The sequence below is a fragment of the Lepus europaeus genome, chromosome 2 (genome assembly GCF_033115175.1).
Source record: "Lepus europaeus isolate LE1 chromosome 2, mLepTim1.pri, whole genome shotgun sequence".
Classification (NCBI taxonomy): Eukaryota; Metazoa; Chordata; class Mammalia; order Lagomorpha; family Leporidae; genus Lepus; species Lepus europaeus.
The window spans coordinates 52,302,642-52,324,699 of NC_084828.1; the positions used below are offsets into that span (position 1 = coordinate 52,302,642).

A 22,058-nucleotide genomic window follows, 5' to 3' on the forward strand; every position below is an offset into this window, starting at 1 on the left:
CTGAAGATTTTTATAAATTGAAACAGGACAATTTGAAAGTACTTATTTCTTAAATAATTATATTAAATATGAAAATAGAGGCAAATGGCTGAAAATTAATGCTCTTTGAATTCTTTTAATCTTTTCCCAAGATAGATTGATAAGTATAAGTCTTCTGAAGTCTTTTTCCTTCCTTTTCTTCAGACATGTGGCAAGAGAAGGGGGAGATTCTGAAGCATCAGACATGTTAAGTTTTTAAAATATAATCAAACATCCAGATTGTGCCCAAGGACCTGGCGTGGGCTTCCTGATTTTCCCATGGGTCTTTACCAATATTCTGAGGAAATGATTGATTAGTATTGATAGTCTTGAAATGCATAATACAATATAGAAACATAAGCCTACTTAATTTGTGGATTTTTAAGGTCTGTGACTACAAGTAACAACTATAGCTAAGAATGTTTTCTTTTTTATTTATTTGATAGGTAGAGTTACAGAGAGAGAGAGAGACGGAGAGAAAGGTCTTCCTTACATTGGCTCACACCCCCCCCCCCCCAAATGGCTGATACGGCCAGAACTAAGCCAATCCGAAGCCAGGAGCCAGGTGCTTCTTCCCAGTCTCCCATGCGGGTTCAGGGGCCCAAGCACTTGGGCCAACCTCCACTGCCTTCCTGGGCCACAGCAGAGAGCTGGACTGGAAGAGGAGCAGCTGGGACTAGAACCAGCACCCATATGGGATGCCGGCAGCACAGACGGAGGATTAACCAAGTGAACCACAGCGCCAGCTCCAGAATGTTTTCTTAATTACAGACATGGTTATGTCTTTTGGTTATGCTTTTGTTTTGTCGGCCCACTGCTTGGCCCCAGACAGGAGTGCATTCACAGGAAGTACGCAGCAAAGGGGAGGAGGTTCATAAATCCCCACTTTCTTGCTGGAAGAGCAGAAAGGGTAGCCTCCGAACTAAGAAGTACTGGTGAGATTGGGAGGAGGAGATTGGGAAATCAACCCCATAAAGGTGTTTTATGAACTCCTAAGCTTACCCTTCAACAAGAGTCTCAAACTGACTGAAAACTGAACTACAGGATAGATTGTGACACAAGTCCAAAGATTGGCTACTGGGTGGCAAAAATGTGGGATAGATCTAAGTAAAAATGCAAAGTTTTGAAAACAACTTGCCATTGGAACTCCAACCTCCATAAAGCCAGTTGGAAGCTTTAGCCTGAATCTAAACAGGTTGATTGCTCACTAAAATCCTCTCTTTACAATTAAAACAGGACTCGGCTCTCATTATATTCCAAATATGCAGGATATAAACCCAAAATTAATAAATACACAGAAACAAGAAAGGAAAAGGAAAGAAGACTTATAATGGAAAGAGAAAAGGCAAACATGCCAATGCTGAGGTAACACAGATTGGAGTTACTGGACAAAGACTTAAAAACTGCGTTTACAAAAATGCTCTAAGAGTAAGCACTCAAGGACAGGCATTGTGGTCTAGTAGGTTATGATGCTGCTTGAGATGTCTGTATCCCTTATCAAAGTGCCAGTTGAGTCCTGGCTACTACTGCTTCAGATCCAGCTCCCTGCTAATGTGCCTGGGAAATGGTAGATGATGGCTCAAGTATGTGATGGAATTCCTAGCTCCTGTCTTTGGTCTGCCCAGCCCTAGCTGTTGTTGCCCTTTGGGGAGTGAACCAGCAGATGGAAGATATTTCTTTCTCTAGCTCTTGCTCTCCCTCACTCTCTCACTCTCACTGTTTCTCTCTCATACACACACAAGTCTCTCTCTCTCTTTTCCCTTCTTCCCCCACCCACACCACTTTACCTTTCAAATCTTTTTTTTTTTTTAATGAACACTCAATCTCAGCATAGAATTAGAAGATACAACAAAGAAGTGAATGAAAAAATTAGAACTGAAAAAATATAGCTGGAATAAAGTTTCACTGAATGGATTCAATAGAAACACAGAAATAGCAGATGAAAGACTTCAGGAAATTTGAGAACAGATTCATGGAAATCATTAATCTGAATAACGGGACAACAAGATAGAATAAAATAATGAACCATGAGACATTAAAAACTTCATGTAATCAGAGAGCCAGAAGACAGCAGAAAAGTACAATCTTTAAAAAGTATTTGAAAAAAAAAAGCTGGTGCCACAGCTCAACAGGCTAATCTTCCGCCTTGCAGCGCCGGCACACCGGGTTCTAGTCCCGGTCGGGGCATCGGATTCTGTCCCGGTTGCCCCTCTTCCAGTCCAGCTCTCTGCTGTGGACAGGGAGTGCAGTGGAGGATGGCCCAAGTGTTTGGGCCCTGCACTCCATGGGAGACCAGGATAGGCACCTGGCTCCTGGCTTCGGATCAGCGTGGGGTGCCGGCCGCAGCACGCCAACCATGGCAGCCATTGGAGGGTGAACCAATGGCAAAAAGGAAGACCTTTTTCTCTGTCTCTCTCTCTCTCTCTCACTGTCCACTCTGCCTGTCAAAAAAAAAAAAACAAAAACAAAAAAGTATTTGAGGGGGCACCGCCATAGCTCAATAGGCTAATCCTCTGCCTGCAGCGCAGGCACACCAGGTTCTAGTCCCGGTCAGGGCACTGGATTCTGTCCCGGTTGCCCCTCTTCCAGTCCAGCTCTCTGCTGTGGCCCGGGAAGGCAGTGGAGGATGGCCCAAGTGTTTCGGCCCTGCACCCCCATGGGAGACCAGGAGAAGTACCTGACTCCTGGTTTTGGATCAGCGTGGTGTGCCGGCCACAGCGGCCATTGCGGGGTGAACCAACGGAAAAGGAAGACCTTTCCCTCTGTCTCTCTTTCTCACTGTCCACTCTGCCTGTCAAAAAAAAAAAAAAAAGTATTTGAGGGGCCCGTGCTGTGCTGCAGAGGTAAAGTTACCACCTGCGGAGCCAGCATCCCATATGGGCACTGGTTCAAGTCCCAGTTGCTCCACTTCCAATCCAGCTTCCTGCTAATGCAACTGGGAATGCAGCGGAAGATGACCCAAGTACTTGGGCCTCTGTACCCACATGGGAGACCTGGAAGAAGCTCCTGGATCCTAGTTTCAGATCACCCCAGCTCCTGCTGTTGCAGCCCTTTGGGAAGTACACTAGCAGATGGAAGATCTCTGTCTCTCTGTCTCTATAACTCTGCCTTTCAAAAAAAAAAAAAAAGTAAAAAATTATTTGAAGTAATAATGACTAAAAGGTTTCAAATTTGGTGACGGGCATAGCTTACAGCTTTCAGAAGGTGGAAGCACCAGAGAAAATGTCACATTACTTATACAAAAACAATGGGATGGGCATTTAACACAGTGATAAAGAAGCTGCTTGTGATGTCCGAACTCTGTCAGAGTGCCTGGCTCAAGTACCTGCTCCACTTCCAATCCAGCTTCCTGCTAATGCACTCACTGGGAAGTAAGAGATTAAGTAACTTGCAGTTGATGGCTCAAGTAATTGAATCCCTGCCACCCACATGAGAGAAGCAGATTGAGTTCCTAGATCCTGGCCTCAGCTTTGACTACCTCCGGCTTTTGCAAGCATTTGAGGAGCAAATGGAAGATATCTCTGCCTTTCAAAAATGAAAGCAAGTAAAAATTTAATTAAAACAACAATTAAAGTAACTTGATTTATCATCAGAAATCCTTGAGATCAGAAGGAAATGGTATACCATTTTTAAGGTGCTTAAAAAAGTACAGAATTCAATAGCCAGAAAAAATATCCTTCAGGATAATTGTGAAATGACACCCTCAGAACAAGAAAATCAAGACTGTTTATCGCCACCAAACCTGCTCCAAAACAGTTTCTAAAGGAAGTTCTTCAAACAGAAGGGAAATGATTCCAGAAGGAAACTTAAAGAACACCGTATTCTGAAAAAATGTTTCACAGTTAAAAACATTATGATAGGGTTTCAGTGTATGTAAACATAACATACACAACCACAAAATAAAGGGAGAGAATACAGGGTCACATATGGTGCTTTCTGTACTTCAAAATACATTTTTGTAAGTAGACTGTGAAATATATGTTTACTGTAATATCTAAAGCCACTAAGCACAGCTCTGGCTGTTGCCAGCATTTGAGGAGTAAACCATGGATTGAAAATATCTCTCTCTCTCTCTCTTGCTCAACCCCCTCATCTGTGTCTGTGTCAATCTGCCTTTCAAATAAATAAACTTTTTTAATTTCATAAAAAAACAAAATGAAACAATAAAATATGTTCAAATGGTCCAATGAAGGCAGAAAAAGAGAAGCATAGTAATGAAAAATGGAGGGAACAAACAGAAAACATAGAAATAAATGACAGACCTCATTCCAAACATGTAAAGAATTATATGGATATAAAAAAAAAGCATACAACACCTTGAAGGGGATTTAACTGGCTAACCTGGCACAGTTTGAACATTAAGTAAATGAGGATAATAATGGCTAATAAATCATTGAATTAAATAAATATTTTGTGCATACAAATATATGCAGAAATGAGGAGATAACATCTATATGTATGGAAATAGAATAGGTATAAGTAATTGTAGAAAAAGTGATAGGCCGGCACCGCGGCTCAATAGGCTAATCCTCCGCCTGCGGCGTCAGCACCCCGGGTTCTAGTCCCAGTCGGGGCACTGGATTCTGTCCCAGTTGCTCCTCTTCCAGTCCAGCTCTCTGCTGTGGCCAGGGAGTGCAGTGGAGGATGGCCCAAGTGCTTGGGCCCTGCACCCCCATGGAAGACCAGGAGAAGCACCTGACTCCTGGCTTCAGATCAGCGCGGTACACAGGCCGCAGTGGCCATTGGGGGGTGAACCAATGGAAAAGGAAGACCCTTCCCTCTGTCTCTCTTTCTCACTGTCCACTCTACCTGAAAAAAAAAAAAAAAAAAGAAAGAAAAAGAAAGAAAGAAAAGAAAAAGAAAAAGTGATAGAATAAAAAAATCACCATTTCATAACCATTATATTAAATTCTGTCTAAACAATCAGTGATTGCTAAAAATAATGATAGAATGTTGTCAAGAAATGGAATGTTTACATACCTTCAAACTACTTTTCCACAAGATATGTATTAACAAAAAGGAATAAAAGTAACTTTACACTGCAGAAAACTTTCATATGCCAGTTCAATTAATTAAGTGTTCCAAATTAATGCTATGAGACAAGTCAGAATCATGTGCTGACACATTATGAAGAACATACAGCATTACTTTTGTGACTTTTTGCAAAAAATGCATAGCATGAAGCTAGCCATAGGAAATAATTCAGACAATTTTCAAAACTTGAATGGAGTCTAAGGATAAGAAGGTAGGATATCCCTATATTAATTTCTTGATTTTGAGAGTTGTGTTGCTTATTTAGGATTTTAGGAGAATGGTCTTTTCTGTAAGAGTTATCCATCAGGCTGATGCTGTGGCAGTAGGTTAAGCCCCTGCCTGCAGTACTGGCATGCCATATGGGTGCCAGTTCCATGACCCAGCTGCTCCTTTTCTGATCAAGCTCTGCTTATGGCCTATGGATGGCAGTGGAAGATGGTCCAAATGCTTGACTCCCTGCACCCACATAGGAGACCAGGAAGAAGCTCCTGGCTTCAGATCTGCCCAGCTCCAGCCATTGTGGCCATTTGGGGAATGAACCGGCAGTTAGAAGACCTCTCTGTCTCTCTCTCTCTCTCTCTCTCTCTCTCTCTCTCTCTCTGTGTGTCTGGAACTCTGCCTCTCAAATAAATAAATAAAAAGTTACCCATCAAAGTATTAATGTGTGATGGGACATCATTTTGTCAATATGCTTTTAAGTGATTCAGGGAATAAAAGAGAGCATTTATTCTATTGTAATTTTCAATTCATTTGAAATTATTTCAAAATAAAAATTCTTAGAAAAATAACTTTATGTGAAACTAATAAAAAGTAAATGGCATTTTACATATTGCGGAACTAGAATATAATACAGTAATTTATTTGCAAAAGTCTGAAATAGTATCACTCATAAAAATCAACTGCCTGAACATGTTGATAATTACACTCAATGTGGAAAATGTTAATGAATTTTATTATATGAAATACACAATTTTTGAAATTAATAGATATGAACAAATACAGTGTTGCTGCCAAATTTTAGGAAAAAGTGCTATAACCACTAATCATAAAGATGGACCAGGTGCCTTTCTGGGTTTCACAATAGTAGTAGTATCAACCTGACAACTTTGAGGTTGAATTCCAGGAATTAACTGGGAGAAAGGCATGCCAAACAGCTGTCAAAAATATTTGATTCTTGTATGCACTTGATTTTAGTCCTAAATTAGACACTTGGTCAGTAGTAAGACTTCTCTAGCCTGATTTACAGGACTAACCTGTCAAAGGTGATAATTGGCTACCGTAAACTTGAATTATGTAGGTCACGTTAGGATCAGTGCAGTTTTCCCTCCTGCATATTTCTCATACCTTACCATTGTCATTTACTTTTTAATTATGCAATTATTTTTAAGAAGGTCAAGAGATTGTAGCAGAGTTCAATTAAAGGTAGTTTCATGCTAACATACCAAAGCCCTTGTGTGTCTTTATGTTACATATAGTATTCAATGATTCACAGTGTAGTAGCACTCATTTATTGCCATATTTCCTTACTGAATCAGACAGTAAGCAAATACTAGTCACATCTCTATTGTTGGCTTAGTATTGTATACACTACTAATTGGTCCTTGATACTGCTTTTTGACTGATGTGATATGCCCGATATAAATCTGTTTCAATTGGTGTTTTAACTGGGTTCTTCTTGCAGGACTTTCTAATTTTCTAATTCATGCTTCTAATTCATCTCATACAGTTAGACACTTTCTCCTCCCCCACCCCATGTGCTGGAGCTTATTTCCCACTCTGCATATTTCCCAACACTGGCTTGTATCTTTCTAACTGTTGCTGAGTTGTATATTTCATTCTCTGAGACTTAAGCTTCTTGAGGGTAAATAACAGTGCTTATTCCAATCAGGAAACACAAGACCTGGAAGTATTCAATACAGGAAGGGGTAGATGGCTATAAAATAACCTTATAGGGCATGATGTTGGTTTTGTTGTCATTGTTTTGTTTTTAATATATACTCCTCCCATGAACTTTCCTAATCAAGTTTGACACAGCTGATACTAGAGAAATGAATACTAGATCCATGATCTTTAGCTTCTATCTAGATTTTTATTTCATAAGCTTCATTATTTGTTTTATTTTTCAGAAACATGGAATGAATGACTGGTCGGTGAGTATGCAGTTTTTAAAAATTTATATTTTAGTTCTCTATGCTGCTGAACTAAGAAACAGTTGTGTCAGTAGCTGTATGTTAAATTTTCTTTAAAGCTACATACGTTGTGTTCTAAAATTGATTGTATTTTGCTTAAAGACCAAAGGTACTATAGAATATTCTTAATTAGTGGAAGCTCTAAAATAAAAATTTAAAAAAGGCAGAATCTAAAGAAGTTTATTTCTGTTCCCCTCAGGCTGCATGTAGCTGGTGCTTTTATAGGCATGGCTTGCATACTGTGATGTGGTAAGCGCCATCATTTGATGATGTTCACGACTGATCCTTTGAAATGCAGTTGCTGTTCAACCAGATGCAAGTGGACTCATCATTCTCATTTTTTGAGTTGTTTAAAATTAATGTCAGCTGTAAGGTTTATAAAGCCAGTTTATTCAATTGTCTTTTAAATTTGATAACTCAAAGCAGTGGTTCAATACGGTTACCTATATGAGAAGTAAACCAAATGACTCATAGGGAAACTGACTATCTCTAAGTGCTTATTTGAGCAGCTGGAAGAAAAAAGGTAAAACGGAACATGGAAATGAATTAAACCTTAAAAATGGTTTTTATATGGAATACATTGTGAAGATTATTTTTATCTTGATATTTGAATCAAAATACTTGTATGGAAACATTTAGGGAAGGATTTCTTCTGTTTATTGTCTTGCTAAACAAAATGCTTCTGAAGTATAATCAAATCCCATCATAACAGGGACTTGGACGGGAATTACTGTCCTCAGTCAGTCAAGTACTTCATAGCCTGTCCAGTAATTTTCAAAGTGAGAAATAACTGTGAAAATATGTATTGGTACATTCAATAATACTTATTACATCTTTTCATCGAGGCAATAGCACACACATATAGAACACTGCAGTATCCCCTGCCTCGTGCATGAAGTGTAACAGCATAAAGCCATTTCCAGAGAGCATAGTAAGAGGGAAGCCTAAGAGTACAGCCTAATTTCTTGTCTTCTGTTTCATCTCTCTTCACAGGGAACTTCTTTTTCACTTTACCAATGAAGAGTTGAGTGAGGAGGTGAGGAAGGAATTCAGTTGATAGAAGAGATTGATGAAAATGTTTGATGTCTTTCATTTTTGCAAAACCAGTTAAATTATAGTAGATGAATTTTTACAGATATTTCAAAATCAAAGCGGGGTCATTGCCACATTTCTTAAAAAATCAAAAATTTTCTCCTCTACAGGAACACTTAGTTTTGGATTTTTGTTACTAAAGTTAGCAATATTTTGAAATGAAATTTTCTGAAAGTTTCTTAGTGAAATCATTGGAGAATGGAGTATGCTATATTTTCATAGATAACTATGTCAAGTTTGTATTCAGTACTATATACATCGCTTCACCATTCTCAATTACAACAGGAGTAGATTTCTATTCTAGTTCATGCAGAGAAAACTCATGTGAGGGAAATAATGTTAATCTCAATTTTAGATTAGGTAAAATCCCCATGTGAAAACTGCGGTTCATTTTATGTGACAACATGTAGCATTTCCAGCTGCTTTCTCTCCCTAATCAAAACATTTGCTCACAATAGCAGCTGTCTCTATGCTTTGTTTTTAAACCATTTGCAACAAATCAAAATGGGAACAAAGTGTCCATCGTAAGAGAGCTCAGGCTTCTGGGACACTACAAGCATGTTATAAAACCTCAAAATAAGAAAAAAAGGAAGTCAATTCACTAACCAATTTTTACTTATTTCGTTTCATGGAAACCTAACATATTTACACTAACACTAATATCACTAATATAGTGCAGTCCAGAAGTGTATAAATAATTGTTCTTTACAGAATAGATGTATTAAAATTGCATATCAGAGGGGCCAGTGTTGTGGCATAGTTAGTAAAGCTGAGCCTGTGATGCCAGCATCCTATTTGGGCGCTGGTTTGTATCGCTGCTGTTCCACTTCCAATCCAGCTCCCTGTTTATTGCCTGAGAAAAGCAGTGGAAGATGACCCAAGTGTTTGGGCCCCTACCCAGGTGGGAGACCAGGATGAAGCTCCTGGCTCCTGGCTTGGCCTGGCCCAGACCTGACCCAGACCTGGCCATTGTGCCATCAGTGGAGTGAGCAAGTGGAGGGAAGATCTCTCTCTCTGTGTCTGTCTGTCTCTCTCTCTCTGTGTCCTCTCTGTTACTCTTTTAAATAAGTAAATCTTTTAAAAAACAAAATTGCATATCAGAAATGCATAATACAGTGCATGCCTCATACACCAGGTAAGTAAGTATTTTGGGAAAAGAGAATGTATGGGCAGAGTTTCTTATCTAATATCTAATCTGACCCATTATGTGTGTCACAGTTATAAAACCGCATTAATAAAAGTTAATATCCTAATATACCTTTCTGTTTTCAATAGGATTCAACTCAGACAAAAAAAACACACCAAACAATTGGTGTGACACCTATTTGGGAATAAATTTTATGATCTATGTTCCTTAAAGACATTTTCTTTCCATTTACATACTTTTAAAGTACAATGTTTCAATATTAGCATAATTTACACTGTTTGAAAACTATATATTTAATTTTTAATGTTATTGTTATATGTTTTTTCAAGGGTTCATTGCTCTTCCTTTGATAACATCAAAAGAAGAAAAGACCAAATATAATTTAAGTCTGACACATATTACTTAATTTAAGCATTAAAGGATGTGTGTTTTAAAGATCTCAGTCTCCACATGATCAGCAAATAAAAATCAAACAATACCATAAAACATCATGCACCCCATACCAGTCTGAATAACCAATTACTTAAAAATGTCACCATCTGCTCTCATTGAAACCGCAAGACTGAGGCACTTCTCTGTGTTACAAACCGTGACAATCAGAATGTAACGGAATAAGAAATGCTCCTCTCATTCCCCTCTCTCTTATTTGCTGTGGTGAATCTTGAATATACAAATGAAGCGAAGGGGAGGATGTTCCCTTTCCCCATCTCCTAATTGCACTCTTAGATCCAGTAATAGCTTTTTGATGCCCTGGGCAGCATGACATTGCCTCATTTGGCCAGGCACAGCTATTATTCTAGGAGGCAGCTAGCGAAGTGCCCCAATCCATCTGCTTGCTTTTTCATGGGCTGGTGCTTTCGTTGATGTTGACAGCTGTCTTCATATTCCTGGGCCACCTGCCACTCAGGCAATACTGTGTTCTACGACATACACAGAAGTTTATCCCTCTGGTGGAGTTTTCAGAACAAAAAACTTAGCATTTCCAAACTACTTTTGCATCTCAGTTTCAATGCTGCAAGAAATTGCACTTTGTCTAGTCTCATACTTTAGAGGAGTATCATACTTACACTTTGCGAACAGCAGTTCAGTAACACTGTGATGAACTTCAAGTTTTCTCACGAATCATGTAAACTAGTGTAGTCTTTTTGTAGAAGCCAAGTGGTCACAGGAAGTGGAGGGGAGCATAGACAGTTACTTCCTCTAGTGAGCATTCCAGGAATCCCCTAAGCTAGGGATCCATCCTGTATTTGCCCATAGAAATATTTCCTAACTTACCCTCTTTGCTCATGTGTTTCCCTCATCACACACATTCATTGAAGGAAAGCACTTGTCCTTATCCATCCCTGTTTCTAAGAATGAGCAGGTATGTGACACATAGCAAACACTCAAAAATACATCCAAGTTTTGTGAGATCTGAAGTTTCTGCTGTTTAGGAGGTTTTCTTTAAAGAAAAGCAATTTAAGAATTAAAAGTTAGATACAAAAATGAATACTAATATAGAATGCAATACATTAGTTGTCATCAATTTAAAACTAGTGAAATGTAATCTTTAGCATATAAAATACTATCACATAGTATGCCACCAAAAATATGAGAAAGGGGTATCATTGTAGAGGTATGCCAGAAAGTTAGAAAAATACATTGCTTTTATAGGCTTTACCTTTCCCTGTAACCTGATTCCATCATTACTCATTTGTATACATGCATCATTATCACACTGTACCCCATAAATAATCCAATTTATATATGTATATATATATATTTGTTTATTTATTTAAAAGTCAGAGCTACACAGAGAGAAGGAGAGGCAGAGAGAGAGAGAGTCAGAGAGGTCTTCCATCCACTGGTTCACTCCCCAGTTGGCTGCAATGGCTGGAGATGTGCTGATCCAAAGCCAGGAGCCAGGAGCTTCTTCCAGGTCTCCCACATAGGTGCAGGGGCCCAAGAAGTTGGGCCATCTTCTACTGCTTTCCCAGGCCATAGCAAAAAGCTGGATAGGAAGTGGAGCAGCCTAGACATGAACCAACGCCCATATGGGATACCAGCACTGCAGGCAGCAGCTTTTACCCGCTACGCCACAGCACCGACCCCTTAATTAATATATTTCAATTAAAAATATATGTACTGCATTATTGAACATATGAGAGAATTTACATCAGTTAGAAGTAATTTTTCCTCTTGACTTGGTCTTTTTGTGCCTGGAGTAATCTTCCATGTGACACCTGCCTCTGCTTTACATTTCAAATCTTGTTTGCCTTCTACATCCCACATATTTTTAGTGCTGGGCCACAGGATGAATGTTCATGTCATTTTTTTAAAGATATATTTATTTGAAAGAGTTACACACAGAGAGAAGGAGAGGCAAAGAGAGATAGAGAGGTCTTCCATCTGCTGGTTCACTCCCCCATTGGCTGCAATGGCCGGAGAGGTGCTGATCTGAAGCCAGGAGCCAGGAGCTTCCTCTGGGCTCCTACGTGGGTGCAAGGGCCCAAGGCCTTGGGCCATCTTCTACTGCTTTCAAGGCCATAGCAGAGAGCTGGATTGAAAGTAGAGCAGCTGGGTTTTGAACCGGCACCCACATGGGATGCCGGCACCACAGGCAGTGGCTTTATCCACTACGCCACAGCGTCGGCCCCAATGTTCATGTCTTGATAGAACCAATAACCCTTCATTTTGGTTCTAATGCTTGGTGAGTTGCACAATGGACACATTGAAATTTAACCAACTTAACTATATTTTGGGGAGGCCAAGAGCCACCTAAATGTACCCCCACTGAATCCAAATTAACTGTAGTCTCAGCTTAAATTTCCCAACATATTCCAACATTCTCACAATAACTCTGACACCACCTTACTCTTGGAAGAGTCTGACAGAGGGAAGATCCAAAGGCAAAGAAGATGTCATGGTCTCAATCAACATAATCAAGTTAAAATATTTACTTTGGTAAATTTTATAAAGACAGCTGACCATGTGACCACATTGCTCAGCTGTCTTTGGAAGAAATGGTGCCAGGGAGGTACCCAGAAACCTGAGCTTCATCAGCTTCACAACAAATGTGCTTCTGTGGATGCATGCACTAAGTATCCAGGGGATAGCTGAAAGAATGAAGTCAATTTTGCAATATCAGCATCTCTAAGATTCACACAACTATAAAATTTGACATTTTTATTGATTTCCTTATACAATCTTGGAATTTAGTTTTCAGAAATTTGTTACGAGTTCAGAATATAAGGAGGTAGGACATCTACATAACTGACAAATACTGGAAAAGCAAATAAATGAGAATTCAGGGGTCTTTTAAGAATGGACTTAAACTAGTTTGCCTTGATAGAGCATGGCACAATGTATATTAAAAATTCACTCAAGTGCATTGCTCTGCCAGAGTGGAACTCAGAGCCTTGTTAGATGTTGGCTGTTTTCTTCCTGAAGTAGTTGCTCTTGAGAAAAAAATGTATCATGGGTCTGTACTAGTCCAACTTCTCATTTTAGTGGCCTCTAAAAACATTTATATTATCAGGGCCTGTGCTGTGCTGTAGTGAGTGAAGCCTCTGCCTGCAGTGCTGGCATCCCTTATGGGTGCTGGTTTGAGTCCCAGCTTCTCCACTTCTGATCCAGCTCCCTTCTGATGCTCCTGGGAGGGCAGCAGAAGATGGCCCAAGTGCTTGGGCCCCTGCACCCACATGGGTGACCTGGAGGAGGCTCCTGGCTCCTGGCTTTGGATCAGCCCTGCTCAGTCTGTTTCAGCCATTTATTGCAATGAACCAGTGGATGTGAGATCTCTCTCTAACTCTGCCTTTTGGGTAAATAAATCTTTTTAAAAAAGAAATAAAAAACACGTTATCTTACACCTCTTCGAGTTGTTCATTATCAGAAGGAATTCTACCTGGATTTACATTAGCACTTTTTTTTCCTACAGCACTGTAGAAAACTTAAGGAATTTACATATGGTAATGCCTCCTCACCGAGGTTATTGGAGAAACATGTGGTCTGGCAGGACATTTTTTTCTTGAGAGCTATTTTTAAGAGAAATATCATTAAAACCATCATCCACTAACAAATATTGCTGTCTCCCAACCCGCTTTTACCCCCAGAAGGACTTCCTGAACAATGTACCTTGTAGGTAGGCATTGGGGTAATGGGGCCTGCTCTGGTCACAGGCCACGTGGGGGACTCATCTGGTAGTCATTTATCAATCAGCCCTTCAGGGGGATAATTAGCGTCCAGGCCTTCTAGTTGAAGGGAAAGGTTTGTTTCTGCTCTCTTCACTTTTAAGTTCTTTGGCTTTCTAATAAGTGGACTGTAGTGGAGATTCCACCCGGAAATAGTAAAGCTAGAATGAGGAACTTCTAACGTATTAGCTTAGCATTTTCCTGTTTTCTCAGACTCACAGAGAAGCAGGAAAGATTTGCAAAGATAAAGAATAAAAAATTAATCTTGGCGGATAATCCGGCAGTTTGGTGGGTTCATTCCAGCCACAGCAATGCACACTGTAGTGAGGAGGAGCTGAGGCACTTCCAGGAGGCGGCTGGGGGCGGCAGGCGGGCCCAGTGCCACCAGCAGGTGCGGCGAGGACCCGGGGCGCATCTACTCATAAGCAACCCTCTCCTGCAGGGTCTCCAGGCCAGAGCGGGATTATCCACGTCCCCCCATCCCCCACTCCGGGGAAAGCTGCGATGGACATTACACTTTTATCTCATTTCCTTGTGTAAAAGGTATAGTGAACAAACGCCGTATCATTTCCTTGACTCGCACACGAATACAGTTCGCTTTAAACAAACGAAATGGAAACACCTGGGCTGAACGGGCCTCTCCGTGCTGTCCGCCCTCGCCACTGCCAGGCCATAAAAAACGTAGGCAAGCCACGCTACCCTACTTGACGTTGACTTTAAAGGGAGTCTTAAGGGCCTTGTCCTTTCCAGAGCTCAGTGACGTCTGTGTGCCGACAGCCGCACACTCGCCTCTGTCTTTATAAGGCTGAATCGCACCTGCTTTTGATCCGCGTCGAGTGTGTAAAAAAGGGTTCGCGGGGTAGAAGGCCACCTGGAAGGTGAGAACTTTCAGGTGCATGCGGGTTCGAGAAAAATCACTGCAGGTCAAGCCCGCGGGACCAGCGGCAAGCGGGCAGCTCGGGCGGGCACCGCCCCTTCACCTGCGGGATTCGGCGCCGGGCAGCCCGCGTCCTGCGCACGGGCGCTTTCAGCGGTCTCCGGGGCCGCAGTGGGCTCCCGGGCGGCTCAGGACGCCTGCCGTTTACCAGGTGTCTTCACCTTAGTTCGTAGACCTCGAACCTGGCAAAGTCTGGGAACTCTTTCCGCGCCCTCACTCGGGATAGGAAACACATCTGTAGCCAAATGAAAGCAAAGCCAGGTCGGCTAGAGCCTGGACGGCTTTGGGGCGGGAAGCCCGGCGTTCCCGGGCTGCGCGGGGCCCCCCGGGCCCGCACTCTCGGCGGGGCGGCGGCGGCGCGGGCTCCGGGCGGCGCCGCGGGCTCCGGGCGGCGCCGCGGCCGCTGGCTCCTCCTGGGGGCGGGCCGCGCGGGGCGAGGGCGGGAGGAGGAGCAGCCGGCGCGGCGCGAGCAGCGGCAGCGGCAGCCGCGCGGGGAGCGCGTCGCGCCCGCGCCTCTCGCGCTCGGCATGGACTGAGCCGCGCTGGGTCTTGGCCTCGCCGGGTCCCGAGGCGCCCGGTCCCCGCAGACGGTCCCGGGCCGGCCGCTCGCCGCCCCGGGGAGATGTCCGGCGGCCGGAGGAGGGGCAGCGCCCCCTGGCACAGCTTCTCTCGGTTCTTCGCTCCCCGAAGCTCTTCCCGGGACAAGGAAGAGGAAGAGGAGGAGAAGCCGGGAACGAACCAGCCGCCGGCTCCGGGCCGGGGCACTGCCAGGTAGGGGGCGTCGGGGGGCGGACTCGCGGGACCGGGGCTCCCGGCCTGACCGCGGGGCCACGCAGCGCTTCGCTCGCCACTTTCTGTTCTCCTTCCTCCATGGCTGAAGTTTCCTCCCGCGTTCCCAGTTCCCGGTGCCGCGCGCTCCCCTCTCCTGCGTGCGCTCAGCTCCCGGCGGGCGGAGTGCGCTCTCCCTGCCCGCCGCGTCCTCGGAACGTGAACCCCGCACGGGCTCGGCGCGCGCGCCTCTTCCCCCAGTGGTGCGGCCAGGGCGATCCCCGCGCGTCCGCGGGCGGTAGTGGGAAGCACCGTGGAGCCCGGGCCCGACCGCGCGCCCCTCGCGTGGCTCGGTGGGGCCGAGGTGGAGCGGGTAAATACAGCGCTGGCGTCACTCCCTCGTCTGCGGTTTTATCATCTTATTTACATGTTTCTCAATTTTTTTTTAAAGAGTGAGCACAAGTTCCCAAAACTTCGTTTAAAAAAAAAAAAACACGTAAAACTTCTCATTAGCTTGGTCTGCCATTGAGTGGACATTTTAATGACCCCTCCCTTTGCCGGTCCTTTCGGAAGCATCTGCCTCAACGTCCCAATCCTGGGTTAGGCTGTGTTGTTTTCTGTCACTCAGACCTGTCCTAAGTCATCCTCTCTATTTCCCCTGCCTGCCGAAAAACATCTCGTTTTTAGAAGTGTCTTTCTTAAAATACCCCTTCCTGCGTCTTTCCACCCGCCCCGGGAGCAGGAAGAGGGCTTAAACGGAACGCCCCTCACTGCTTTAAACTTTAGATGGGCACGGAGGCACAGGACACTCCCTCCTCGCTCCCCCAAATGGCACAAGCAGAGGGTTACCCTGGCCGTTGGCAGAACGCCTTCCAGAAATGTTTACTTCACACCCGAAAGACTTCGCGGTTGCTCCCAAAGCGAAGTGGATAGCGAACAGGGAACTGTGGCTGAGCCAGTTGCGTTGGGCTTCTGTGATTTGATTTTAGTCGTGTGTTGGGAAACATCTCCATTAAGAACCTGTGTTCATAAGACACCTTTCGGAGAAAGCTCCTACTGTGATTGACTGGGCTGTTCTGGGACGTTGTCCCCGAGGCCGCCCTGACTTGGAGAGTTTACAATTCAAAGTTACACCGTGGTTAAAAATAGACTGGAGGTCTGACAGGTCTGGCGCAGGATGTCAGAGAGCTTTGCTGGTGTGGGCAGACAGCCTGTGGTGGCACTGACCGTCTAGGACAGTGTGGAAGAAGGCTTTAGCAGAAATCCTAACTAGAGTGCCAAACTTGGGAACTTGCGAGCCAGTTCAAGAAAGGAGTAAGGCCAGTTTCAGGTTCATGTAATCCCGTCTGCCTCCAGGCTTTATTTTGACCTGTTATGCTGCTTCTGCATGCTAATTTCTTTTCTGGCCAGAGCTGTGACCACTCCAGCAGCTAGTTCCTTGTCTACCACTTCTCTGGCTGTTATCATTTCCAGATAGACACAGGCTGTGTGGCTCTTTGACAATGAAAATTTTAATTGTGCTCATAGGAACACTACTTTTGTCCTCATCTACTTTAGAACTTGCCAGATGTTAAGAGGATAGCAGATAATCCCTTGTGCGGGTTTTTGACTGTTTTAAATGAGCTTAAATCTTTCTTTTCAAGGGCATAAACAAACACAAAGCCTTTATTGAAAGTTTAATGAAACAAATGGAAAAGCCCTGTAGTACCAAATGTCCCAGTAACACAACAATCCTGGTATTAACAAGATTGGAAACAGAGTTACAGTTTGTCACCTTGATCTTATTTCAGAATCAAAGGGTATTTTGACTGTTTCTGTTTGGGGCAATAAAAACGGAGCAGGCTTTATCTTCTGTAGGAGTGGTTTCAGATGCAGAGGAGTCTCTTCAACATAGTGGGCTCCAGGTGGCCAAGTGGATCATTGAGAAAAGGCTTTCTCCATAAGCCTGGAGAAACAGAGCGTTTGAAAAGAATAACGCTAGCACTGGTCACTTGTTTAGCACTTTCCCATCCTCAAAGAACTTTTAGAAACATCATACTGAATATGATCTTTTGCAAACCTGTCTTATTGGTATCCTGATTTTATTGCAGAAAAACAGGGTTAAAGAAACTTGCCCAAAGTCACATCTGCTTTTCAGTCAGTGGACATGTGTCAGTTCTTATGCTGTGGCTGCAACTCTGAGGTCTCTTAACAAGCAATAAGGACAGATGCCCTCCCTCTGGTTTGTCAGTGTGCTTGAAATTCTCCCAAGGTTGTGTTGTTACAGTCTCCTTTTCTGTACTTCCTCTGTTGACTTTCATGTAGTTTCTTATGTAACTTACACATGTGCAAATACAAAAAGATACATATACTCCTGAAGAACAGATTCTTTTAACAGCTTCTTAGAACAAAACATAAAATACATAATTACAAGGTCAATGAAAGATTTACAACATTATCCTGTTTTGACTATACACAAAATGAATGCTACAAATTGGGATAAACACAGAGTCAAGCAGTCTTCTGGGGGCTTGCATGATGTCCTGAGACAGGTCTTTCTGCATTTCCCTGTTCGAGCCACAGGAAAATCTTTGCTTTTAAAGTGTGTTACGAGTTATGTGAGCTTCACTTGGTGAGAACACATCATTTATGTGTTGAGTTTCCTGCTGCTCTGCTCTCATTCATCATCAGCAATTAAGGAAGGCCTGTTAGCATCAGCACGCCGATGTATTCAGACTCAGGTGTGGGCACTCACATTGCTCACTCATCCTGTCTTAGTTCACAGATCCAGGAAGTGCTTATATATTTTTTAGATTTTACATATATATAATATATACATACATGTAAAATCTAAAATGTACACGATTATGTTTATATAATTAAAAGATATATGTGTAAGCAAATGAAAATTACAATTGAAGTTTTCTTAGGAAGCTAGAGAACTCCCAGAGTTCTGTGGATCCTAACTTGGAGAATCCCAGCTGTAGAGTTAAGCTCAGCTTATGAGCACACAAAATGGACTCTTTAGAGGTGATAGGGGAGACCAGGGAGGGCTTCATGGTAGAGGTGATTTTAACTGGGCCTTGAAGGAACTGTTAATATTTCTATAGGCAAAAATAATAAATAAAGAACCTTATCCAGGACCATATATACAGGGAACAGGTATTCTAGTCTAAGCAGAGGCCTGCATGAGTTTGTGATTTGTTAAGAGCTATGTTTACTAGTGGGACAGTGTGAAAGAGGCAGTAGGAAAATTAGAATGGATCTGGGTTGTAAAAATCTCTGTCTAAACAGTGTTTAGCTCTTGATTTAAGGCTTAGGAGAATTTCTGTAAAAGCCTCTTAAGCAGATATTGCTGCAATGTGAAACTGGGAGGGATACCTGCCACCTTTTACCTGCTTTGAGAAAATGGTTACTCAACTTTGTTTGCTGTATCGTGCTTAACTGACCTGTTTAAAATGAGCTGCCTGCAATGCTTGCAACTCAGGAGGGAGATAGTTAGGTGAGCACAGCATTTATCAAGAACTGATTATGTACTTACTCCTTGGCTGGGTACTTGCAACCATCTCATTTAGCCCTTACACTCAGACTAAAAGGTTTGCACACTTATTATCATCATCTGAAAATTAAGGAAACTCAGAGTGAGAGTGTGCTTAGTGGTAGAGGCAAGAGGCATTTTGGGTGGAACGGTTCTGTCCTTTTAACTAGGCTCTCCTGTCCTTAGCATGATGTTTGGCATCCATGACTCTCTCCACTAATTGTTAGTGCCATCCTCTGGTCTTTGGCCTAATTCAAAACACCTCCATCCAGGCAGGCAAGTAACAGTGGCACCACTCCCACTGGGAAGTGATCAACCTCAAATCATGAGAGGGGGTAAGTTGCAGGGATGAGAGTTGTACTCAAGTCTCTACCTGCAGCTCTGGTTCTTGTTTCCACACCACTGCCTCCACCACCCTCTGTGCTGTGCTCCTTCAAAAGCACATGTGAGGGGCAGGCACCACGGCTCAATAGGCTAATCCTCCGCCTGCGGCGCCAGCACCCCAGGTTCTAGTCCTGGTCGGGGTGCCGGATTCTATCCCGGTTGCCCCTCTTCCAGTCCAGCTCTCTGCTGTGGCCCGGGAGTGCAGTGGAGGATGGCCCAGGTGCTTGGGCCCTGCACCCCATGGAAGACCAGGAGAAGCACCTGGCTCCTGGCTTTGGATCAGCATGGTGCACTGGCCGCAGCGGCCATTGGAGGGTGAACCAACGCCAAAAGGAAGACCTTTCTCTGTCTGTCTTTCTCACTGTCCACTCTGCCTGTCAAAAAAAATAATAATAAAAATAAAGCACATGTGAGGATGTAAGTCAGTCAATCTGTGTGGTGTGTGTCTAGTATGGTTCTGAGAAATGGGGGTACAAAGAGGAAGGTGTGGGACCTGGCGCTGTGGTGTAGTGGGTAAAGCCGCCACTTGCAGCACCGGCATCCCATATGGGTGCTGGTTCGAGTCCTGCCTGCTCCACTTCTGATCCAGCTTGGCAGGTGCAACAGTCTTGGCCTTAGCACACTCCCACAGCTGTGCAGGGAAAGCAGATATTGCACAAATCTTTCTTCGTTTCTTAAACTACCTAGGTGACAGGTAGGCGATTGCAGGAGTGTTTAGCAGGTGTGATCCCATTCTTTTGAAATTCTCTGCTTAGAGGAAACTGCTTTTTATTGGATTTAAGCTTTTTTGTTTTTTAAGTGTTACACATGTGTCTAATGTTTTGCTGGGCTTTTCGTGGTTTATAAACTTGAACAGTTGTGTGTATTGACTTCTGGTTATGGAAGGTGAAGGCTTTGCTGTCTCATACTCCTTCACCACCTTTCATTCAGCTGGCTGAAACAGTTCTGATTTGGGGATTAAATCAAAAGTCAGTCCTCAGGTTTATTTATGACTAGGTAAATATTACTTTCTGCTTAAGCAACTCCTGTACTATGATTACGTTTCTTTGTAGGATACTTCATTTTTCTTTTTCTTTTTTTTATTCATTTTAATTTTTTTTAACTTATTTAGTAAATATAAATTTCCAAAGTAGTTTATGGATTACAATGGCTTTCTCCCCCCATAACTTCCCTCCCACTCAACACCCCTCCCATCTCCCGCTCCCTCTCCCATTCCATTCACATCAAGATTTATTTTCAATTATCTTTATATACAGAAGATCGATTCAGTATATACTAAGTAAAGGTTTATCAGTTTGTACATACACAGAAACACAAAGTGTAAAATACTGTTTCAGCATTAGTTATAGCATTACTTCACATTGGACAACACATTAAGGACAGATCCCATATGAGAAGTAAGTATACAGTGACTCCTGTTGTTGACTTAACAATTTGACACTCTTGTTTATGGCATCAGTAATCTCCCTAGGCTCTAGTCATGAGTTGCCAAGGCTATGGAAGCCTTTTGAGTTCGCCAACTTCAACCTTATTCAGACAGAGTCATAGTCAAAGTGGAAGTCCTCTCCTCCCTTCAGAGAAAGGTACCTCCTTCTTTGATGACCCTGTTCTTTCCACTGGGATCTCACTCGCAGAGATCTTTCATTTAGGTCATTTTTTTTTTTTTCCAGAGTGTCTTGGCTTTCCATGCCTAAAATACTCTCATGGGCTCTTCAGCCAGATCTGAGTGCCTTAAGGGCTGATTCTGAGGCCAGAGTGCTGTTTAGGACATCTGGATACTTCATTTTTCCTGGAATAAATTACCTTGTTTTTCTTACTGCTGTGTGTTCTAGGATGCTTACACGCAGTTGTAAAATTCCTCTCAGTGCGTTTCCCCTCATGTGGTTGAATCGTATCTCTCAGATGGCTCCTTTGAGCCTTTCCTGGTGCTGAGCCTTCCCCTGTTCTGTATCCTGAGCTTGCTGCAGTGACCTCTGACTCTCTATCAGAGTCCCTATGTGTGGACCTCATGTGTTCATCTTTCTTGTTGTCTCCCATGTTTTGTTGGAGTATTAGCCAACAAGAAAGAGTGTGTGTGTGAGAGAATATTTCTTCAGTCTTTGCACTTCCGAAATAACTTTCTAACTTAAGTGATGGTTGGGTATAAACTGAAAGGGCAGGAATTACTCATTCTCAGAATTTTGGAGACATTTCTCTCTTACCACTTTAATTCTGGTGCTGTTGAGAATGTGATTTCTGGACCTGCTTATGTGACTCGTGTATTTCTCTTTTTGTGAATGTTGCGAATTTTGGAATCTCTTTCATCCAGGCGCCACAAAACCTTAAATAGTCTCTTTTTCATTGATTTGGCCGAGCCATTGGAGGGTTCTTTCACTTGAGAGACTTGTTGTGTTTTCTCATGTAGGATGCAGAGGTTTGTTTAGACTCCCTGGATGTGCCCGGTGCTTCGTATGTTTCCACCGTTCTTCATGTTCCAGGCCTGGGGCCTACCGTTCTGAACATTTCGCAATCTCCTGCCAGATGTCTGTCCTTTGTGGTTTGAGTGGGAGTGAAGGTTAGCAGATTTTCGGAGAGTCCCCATTTCTAGCCAAGTGCTGCACCCCGTAACTTAGGCCTCCAAGTCTTTCAGGATTTTTCTAGAGTTGGGTCAGCATAAACTGAAATGATTTTTTTTTTCTCTTCAGTGTCCATTTACACTGCAGTTTTGTCCATTTAAGTTCTTCTTCTGCCTTTTCTCCTTTAAAAATCTGTTATCTCCTGAATGCTGTTGCCCTTCCTCCTGATGCCTAGCAGCGTGTTGTTT

General features: G+C 43.0%; 1 protein-coding gene across 1 annotated transcript in view; it reads left to right on the forward strand.

The window, feature by feature from the left end:
* The first annotated feature begins 15,186 nt into the window (after positions 1 to 15,186).
* Positions 15,187 to 22,058, forward strand: part of CRYBG3 (crystallin beta-gamma domain containing 3) — a 135,734-nt gene continuing 128,862 nt past the window's right edge. Inside the window, exon 1 of the mRNA XM_062206721.1 lies at positions 15,187 to 15,357. Within this exon, the coding sequence (XP_062062705.1) occupies positions 15,209 to 15,357 (149 nt within the window). The 5' untranslated portion in view covers positions 15,187 to 15,208. The remainder of the gene's footprint in view (positions 15,358 to 22,058) is intronic.